General features: G+C 34.2%; 1 protein-coding gene across 1 annotated transcript; it reads right to left on the bottom strand.

Annotated features, from left to right (window-relative positions):
* Window positions 1-2990: 2990 nt before the first annotated feature.
* Window positions 2991-4109, bottom strand: LOC102582972 (dimethylallylcistransferase, chloroplastic-like). The gene is made up of 3 exons (XM_015305587.1): window positions 3653-4109; window positions 3487-3542; window positions 2991-3427 (listed from the first exon to the last, which is right to left on the bottom strand). Exons 1-3 carry the CDS (start codon window positions 3995-3997, stop codon window positions 3109-3111), a joined length of 720 nt encoding a protein of 239 aa, XP_015161073.1. The 5' UTR covers window positions 3998-4109; the 3' UTR covers window positions 2991-3108.
* Between the last annotated feature and the right edge of the window lie 4568 nt (window positions 4110-8677).

The raw sequence follows: 8677 nt of genomic DNA, 5'->3' as shown, positions 1-8677 counted from the left end.
TGACCATATTTCAGTACAGTCAGTATTCAGTCTCAGCATGTTATAAATTTGGTCATTGTATCAGTTAACTCAGTATTCAGTATTTTCAATATCTATATCATATTCAGATTATATCATTGCTTTATTGCTTTGTTCAGTTATGTGTTATTTCAGCTTTACTCTATCCTGCATGCTCTGTACCTTTCAAGTACTGACGCATACGTGCGCTACATCTTCTCGTGATGTAGGTTCAGGTTCTCAGCATCCAGATCACTCTTAGATCGATTTCCGATCTTCAGTTCAACAACATAAGTGGTGAGTCCTCATTCTTCGAGGACTAGTGACATGTTTATCTTTATCGCTTTTAGTCTTTAGTTTCAGTTTTACTAGACCTAGTTAAGGCATGTCCCAACATTTTAGTCAGTTTAGAGGCTTATTTCAGACATAGTTAGATTCAACTTAGTGTTGAGTTAATATCTTCTTTGTATTAAACTCATCAGTTTTCATATATCTTAGTTATAGTATATGGGTATTCCCCATCATTTCAGATTTATTTATGATTTAGCTTCCGCACAGTTTCTATTATTCAGATTATATTTAGTATGCTCATGATCATGCCAGCAGGGTTAGCTTGGGATCAGTTGTGGTCCTAGGTCCCGTGTCCGCGTCTCGGGGTAGCTCGGGGCGTGACAAGTAACAACTATTTTGAAGAAAAATTCCTGAGAGTCTAAATCACATATGTAGCATTGATAAATAAAGTCATTATTTTGTCTTGAGCATTAAAAACAAATCGTGACAATTCTCTAAATTTTGGAAAAAGATATTCAGAATCATATATCTACATCACAAGAGAAATTGTTAACAAAAATAATGAATTTACACTACATCATGCTAACTTCATATATTGGAACATTACATACTAATGTATATATTAAGACAAAAAAATAATTATTATATCATAAAAATTATATTATTTTCCTTCAAGTACTCGAGGTTATGAAATATACCTTCTTAGGATAGAACGACTTACTTCATCAGAATAGTGGTTCCTCATAGTCTGCTAAACTTCGAACTCACTCAACGATAATAAATCATACAAAAAAATTTAAAATGCAAGAAGAAGAAGAAAAGTAGAAGATTAGAAAAAAATGTGGTTGAAAAATGAGAGGAAATCCTTCTATTTATAGTCAACAAAGGATAGTATGAACAAATATATTTTGTGTCTTATCTGAAAAATCATGACCTTTCCGAGAAGTCACAACAATTTGAACAAGACACAACTTTTTTAAAAAGTCACAACTCTTTGGAAAAGTCACAACTTAAGTCACAACTCTTTGGAAAAGTCACAACTCATCGAAAAATCACAACCCTTTGAAAAAAGTCACAACTTATCGGAAAAGTCACAAGTCATCGAAAAATTCACAACCTAAGTTAGGAATATTATAGTAATTTAACATTCAAGTTAGGAGTTCATGCTTTTAAGGTAATATAGATAGATAGATATAGATAATTAGATTAGTATAATTTAGTAAATAGTTAATTGACAAGTCCTTTGGGTTTGTAATCCGGTTCTTTTAAGCAGTGGCGGACCCAGGATTTTCGTTCAGGGGGTTCGAAAAATAAAAGTATAAACGTGTATATATAAGCCAACAAAACAAGATTTCAAGAGGACCCAGGATTTTCGTTCAGGGGTTCGAAAAATAAAAGTATAAACGTGTATATATAAGCCAACAAAACAAGATTTCAAGAAAGTAGTAGTATTTAGTTTTAGTGGTGGACCCTTGAATTTTTTTGGGTTTAAAACCACACTTTTAGCATGTTTTATAAAATAAAAAACAAAAAAAAACGTGAAAACGGAACTGAAACCTTTAAAAAAAACTAAAAAAAACTGAAATTGAAAAAGAAAAAAATAAAACGCTACTGCAGGGATTCGATCCCTCAACTTGAGACTTAATTTTCAGGGAAAATACCACTAGGCTATCTCTTTCTCCTTGTCATTGAGGGGGTTCAAAATATATATAACCAAAATAAATACAGAAAATTACCTTATATATACAGTGAATTTTTTGCCGAGGGGGTTCGGGTGAACCCCCTGGAACCAACGTGGGTCCGCCCCTGCTTTTAAGAGCCACTATATTACTTGTGCGACCACGTACACTTGCGTGTGCAATTGGGAGCAACACACAGAGTATCATAGTGAGTAATATCCTCTTCCTTTTTGTCGAATCTTTACTACCATTAGCCAAGTAAGGGAGGAAAAAATATTCTGTCCATCATCAAGTACAATAGGGAGGAAAATCTAGAATTTTTATCATTTTCCATGTTTCCCACTGCTTGTTTTATATTTTTCCATTTTGGCTAAAACATTCCATTTCCTACTGAGACATAATTTTTTTTTGCTTCCCTACTAAACTAGATGAAAGTTAAAAAAAAAAATGCCAGCAATGCTGGTGTTTATCTTCATATGTATAACTAGCATTGCTATCAATTCTTTTTTCCCCTTTTCTTTTGTAAGGTAGCCATAATCCTGATTTATGGGAACCAATATGGAAATGCTCAAAGCCTTTTTAAAATGAAGCAAACTGTGAACAATTGAAGATAGTAAATATGCTCGCACTTTTTTCTTATCTCATATGGTAGTGTAAATAAGTGCTACTTTGGAATCACGAAGAGGAAGGATTGCATAAAGTTGTGATTAAACAAGATAAATTGCATGTTTGTGTATTCATTGAATCATTTTGGTTCGTGATTGCATTGAGGACATACAATAAGCTCCAAACATGAACTTTTCAAACCAAAAAAAAAAAAGAGAAGAAAAAAATCAGTTCTAGATATGACAGTGATGTCATTTGATTTATGTCCAAAGGGATGTGCAAATATGGGTAATTCTCTAGCCTATTGAGATTTGTCTGTCCATTTCATTTTGAAAATCTTACACTTTGAGAGGATATTGCAGATCACGAAATACTAACACACATACAATAAGAGAATTAGGAAATAACATCAATATGTGTGTCCACCAAAACGTCTGTGTCTTTGCTGAAAGGAAAGTATGGCGTCCTTGAAAGGTTCTTCTCCAAAATCAGGAAACAGCGTCTTTGTAAAGTACAATTCAGAGTAAGCTAGCTCCTACAATAAGAAGTTACTGAGCCTCTGTTCTCCCCCAGTTCTTATGACTAAATCAGGTGTTTTAGCACACTTGGTAGCGAGTTCTTGCTCAAATAATTTGTTGTTGATATCCTCTAAATTAATAAGACCATCCTTCACTTTACTGGCAATGCTCTTGGTTGCTTGTAACATGTCATGTTTTCCTCCATAGTTTAGTGCCATCGTAAGATGAAGTCCTTCATTGCCTTTGGTCGCCTCTTCTGTTAACTCTATGCCTTTCTGTAATTTTATCGGAAGTCTGGATCTACCTCCAATAACAGACACCCGTACTCCACCAAACCTGTTAGTTTAAACTAATGAGAAAATTGAAATTTCTGTCTCATATATACAAGTAAGTACCTCATAAATTCTTCAAAGAACTGTTCAAACAGTTTCATCAAAAAATCAACCTCCTCCTGCACAAAGTGCAAATTGTTACTAGCTAGCCACGCAAATCAAATACTTAATAATAGTTTTAATTAAACTCGGCTACTCCACATAAATTGGGACAAAGGAAGTAGTATACCTTAGAACGATTCCAGTTTTCAGTAGAGAAAGCAAAAGCAGTGATAACTTGTATTCCAAGTTTGGTAGAAACATTACAAATATTCTTAAGATTAGGAGTAATAAATTTGTGACCCTCTTGCACAGGTAATCCTCTAGCTTTAGCCCATCTTCTGTTCCCATCCATTATTATAGCGACGTGTTTAGGGGTAAATTCTGGATGAACAGATTGATCATCATGCCTCAAACTCTTGGAGAAATGGCCATACCTAAATATATCTGATGAATTCGTCGATAGAAGACGACAATCCAAATTACATGATACTGGGAAGAACTGGGCTTGGGGCAGTACTAACAAAGAACTCATTTAATTTTCACTAATCTTTGTTTGTTCATGGGTATTGGTGGGTACAGATGCACCAAATAAATAGGCATATGATGTGAGTTACACGCACTGTTTCAATTTATACGACACATTTTAAAAAATATATTGTTAATTTATCTAATATAAAATGTCATATTTTTGTAATTGAAAACAATTTTATTTCAAAATATATTTATAAAGTTATCGCATTAGACTAGTATAATTTAGTATATAGTTAATTGGCAAGTCATTTGGTTCGATAATCCGATTCTTTTAAGAGCCACTATACCACATACACTTGCGTGTGCAATTGTAGCAACACACAAAGTATCATAGTGAGAAATATCCTCTTCCTTTTTGCTTGTTGAATCTTTACTACCATTTACCAAGGAAGGGAGGAAAAAATTCTGTCCATCATCAATTACATTAAGGAGAAAAATCTAGAATTTTTATCATTTTCCATGTTTCCCACTGCTTGGGAGGAAAATCTAGAATTTTTATCATTTTCCATGTTTCCACTGCTTGTTTTATATTTTTCCATTTTGGCTAAAATATTCCATTTCTAATTTTTTTTTTGCTTCCCTACTAAACTACATGAAAGTTATAAAAAAAACCCAGCAATGCTGGTGTTTATGCCAAATCTTCATATGTATAACTAGCATTGCTATCAATTCTTTTTTCCCTTTTGCTTTTGTAAGTTAGCCATAATCCTGATTTATGGGAACCAATATGGAAATGTTCAAAGCGTTTTTAAAATGAATCAAACTATGAACAATTGAAGATAGTAAATATGCTCGTACTTTTTTCTTATCTCATGTGGTAGTGTAAATAAGTGCTACTTTGGAATCATGGAGAGGAAGGATTGCCTAAAGATAAATTGCATATTTGTGTATTCATTGGATCATTTTGGTTCGTAATCACAGCCTTCTAAACTCGGTGGATAATGGGCCCACCCCTCTACCCTTCTCCACTTAAATACCGTACTTCGCTTTGCATGGTATGGGGATTGAACCTGTGACCTAAGCCACAAATTCCACCTTTTGCCACTTGAGCTAGGCCTTGGGGGCTGAAAGGTTCTAAGTGAAAGAGAAATGAATATGACCATGTGCCTTCAATTTTTGACAACTCAACAAGATATATATATTTTTTTTAATAACCGAGAAATCCGTTTGTGACCTACCCTTTGGACCAATCACAGCCTTCTAAACTCGGTGGATAATGGGCCCACCCCTCTACCCTTCTCCACTTAAATACCGGGCTTCGCTTTGCATGGTGTGGGGCTTGAACCTGCGACCTAAGCCACAAATCCTCCACCTTTTGCCATTTGAGTTAGGCCTTGGGGGCTTTGTGGAGATATATTGTGATAAGTAAAAAAATAGAATAGCTCCTTAAAATCCTAAATTATGCCCTAAGGAGATATTCCATTATATATTATTAACTATTTGTGTGTTGGATGTCTGAAAAATCTTGTAAATGTTGGACAGATACTAAAACTGGAACAGTCTTTCATTTTAGTCTAAGCTCAGTCATTGAAGGCAAATTGAAAGGTTTGTCTTTTAGATTTTCACAAACCCTTCATTTCTTTTTTTTTTGATAACCAAGAAATTCGTCTGTGACCCGCCTTTTGGACCAATCACAGCCTTCTAAACTCGGTGGATAATGGGCCCACCCCTCTACCCTTCTCCACTTAAATATCGGGCTTCGCTTTGCATAGTGTGGGGATTGAACCTGCGACCTAAGCCACAAATCCTCCACCTTTTGCCACTTGAGCTAGGCCTTGGAGGCTGAAAGGTTCTAATTGAAAGAGAAATGAATATGACCATGTGCTTCAATTTTTTGACAAATCAACAAGATATATATATGTTTTTATAACCGAGAAATCCATTTGTGACCCGCCCTTTGGACCAATCACAGCCTTCTAAACTCGGTGGATAATGGGCCCACCCCTCTACCCTTCTCCACTTAAATACCGTACTTCGCTTTGCATGGTATGGGGATTGAACCTGTGACCTAAGCCACAAATTCCACCTTTTGCCACTTGAGCTAGGCCTTGGGGGCAGAAAGGTTCTAAGTGAAAGAGAAATGAATATGACCATGTGCTTCAATTTTTGACTACTCAACAAGATATTTTAGATCTCCTTAATTTGTTGTATTATCTCTAACTTTAGTTGGACCCACGGAATAAAAATTTAAAACCACACATTCGTAGTCTCTAATATCACACATAAATAACCTCAATTGATATTATTATTTATTATTTAAATAATTAATAATAATTTCAATACATGGCGTTTACGTGTGATAAGAGACTAAACAAATGTGTATGTGCAGAAACTCAACTAGAATTTAGAACTTTTTAGTTCAAACTTACCATCAAACTTATAATCATACATATTTAATAAATATCCTAATACAAATACATAATAAAAATAAAAATTTTTGAGTCCGTCTAAATTTTAAAAGCTATATTTGTCAATATGTTTAACGTATACAATTCTAAAATCTTAGTACAATACATTTAGATCTGACGATTATGGGACAACTTTTTTAGAATGTTTTAAACTAAAAGAGGAGCAAATGAGAGAGAGAGAAAAAAATTTAATTACAACCCCTTTATATAAATTCTAAATAGTTGTCAAAACTCAAACCTATAAGTTACGAACTTCATAATATTAACCTTACAAGTTTAATGAGTTTTCTCAAACCTACTAAAAATGTGGCATAATTAAAATTCACAGAAATCGAGACACAAATCAACAGAAGATATAAGAGGCCGACATTTTATTAACCACTCAAGAGTTTGAAGTGCATGTCGACATGTTTTTCGGACACTTTGAGTGTTGCTAAATGACAACAATTATGTGGCCCAAAAATGACCACAAATATAAAAGGGAAAAAAACACTTTGGTAGACAGTGAAGTTTTGTTGATAAATCATGAAAAAATTTAAATTTATAATATGTTGACCTAGTCGAATTGTTGATTAATATTTTAAGTCAAAAATATATAATTTAAACAAAGTCCAAATTATATTTGGGCAAGTCTATTAAGTTCACAAGATGAGCCCAACTCACATTCTTCAAGCCCAAGGTCCTCTAAATTACTTGGACCAAAATACCCTAAAACCCTAGCTCACACCTATATAAAGGGGTCTTCATAAAATCAGAACACACAAACAAAAATACATAGATAATCAAATGCGCTTCAATGGTGATCCGCAAGTCTTTCGCGATACAATGAAGTCTTTGCTCCAAGTGATGAGCCGCAAGTATTTCATCTAGTCAAGAACAATTGTGAAGAGAAGAATCAGGGGATTACATATATTTTCTTTAAGATTTCATAAAGATTGTAACATTCGCACAAATTCAAATTCAAATATTATTGTTTGGTTGCTATTTTCCTTTCTTGTTTGCTGTATTTTAGGATAACACCAAAACCTGGTTATCACATGTACAAGGCGCCAATGTATTAATACATAATTGAAAGATAAGTACAAGTCTCAATGTCTTTGTATCTCGAATAGAACAAAACATAATGTAAGGAACAAGAGGGCCCGCCGAAAAGACAAGCAGTTACCTCTCAATGTATCCTCAGCCTCGAAAATAGATGAAAGAGAAATGTCACACGGATCTGGACTCGAAACCTACATAGTGTAGTAGCTAGGAGTGAGTACCAAAACAACACAGTACTCAACAAATAAATCACTAGCTAGAAAACAAAAAACTCATTTCACCCCAACCAAACCCCCAAAACTACAACCTGCATATATAAAAGCAGCACAACCTAACAATTTACAGTAAATAGCTCACAAGGTTCCATAGTCTCACATCAATAGTTACACATCGTCAAATCACAAGTATCAAGTCATCAATCACAAGTAATAGGATTATCGAGCACAACAATCAAGTATACCAAATACAAGTATCAAGATTATCATGCACAATTAACAATCAGGACTCATGGGGAATACTCATAACCAAAGTACTTATCGGCAATGACCTCGGCATCACAATACTCACTGGCAATGACACCGGCATCAATAACACTCGTCGAAACTAACCTCGATATCAATAATACTCGTCGATAATAACCTCGACATCAATAATACTCCTTGGCAATGACCTCAACATCAATAACATTCGCGGGAAATTGCCCAACATCAATCACAATAACATCTCACAGTGTTCTGGAACCAATGCAAATAGTCTTGTTCACACAATAATGAAGATATGACAATTTCAAGCAATTCACATCCACACAATGCTATCAAGTATCACATCAATCAGCGAATCAATATCAACACTCAAAACAATTCACAATGCAAACACCATTATCAACATGTTGTCTTTTTTTCATTAACCCCGCCTTTATCATTAAGGTTATTCAATTTAAGCAATTTAACCCATCACCTTATTTTCATTACTCCCAACACATATTAGAAAGAGAGTTCAAGATTCCACAAGTCTTAACAAGATTTAGAAGTTCACTTGCCTCAATTCAATTAAAAGTCAATTCAAGACTTGAGCCTTTCCTTTCCGAACAATATCCAAGGTCTCAAAATTTAATTCAATCAAGTAATCACAATAAGATTTCGGAAATAACAACACCGTAGCATACACTTTGAAAAATGGGTCAAGTAAGCTTAAAAATTCAATTCCAAAAATGAGGTTTGAACCCAAAATCT

The sequence above is a fragment of the Solanum tuberosum genome, unplaced genomic scaffold, assembly GCF_000226075.1.
Source record: "Solanum tuberosum cultivar DM 1-3 516 R44 unplaced genomic scaffold, SolTub_3.0 scf00874, whole genome shotgun sequence".
Taxonomy (NCBI): domain Eukaryota; kingdom Viridiplantae; phylum Streptophyta; class Magnoliopsida; order Solanales; family Solanaceae; genus Solanum; species Solanum tuberosum.
Note: the sequence above shows the minus strand (reverse complement) of the source record. Positions and strands in the feature narration are given on the sequence as shown.

What these genes read in the sequence shown, in the direction of transcription:
- LOC102582972 (XM_015305587.1), bottom strand. Translation starts at nt 3,997, where the DNA reads ATGAGTTCTTTGTTAGTACTGCCCCAAGCCCAGTTCTTCCCAGTATCA. An exon ending in AAAACTGGAATCGTTCTAAG is followed by an intron (nt 3,543 to 3,652) that starts GTATACTACTTC and finishes CACTTTGTGCAG; the next exon opens with GAGGAGGTTGATTTTTTGAT. An exon ending in TTCTTTGAAGAATTTATGAG is followed by an intron (nt 3,428 to 3,486) that starts GTACTTACTTGT and finishes TTAAACTAACAG; the next exon opens with GTTTGGTGGAGTACGGGTGT.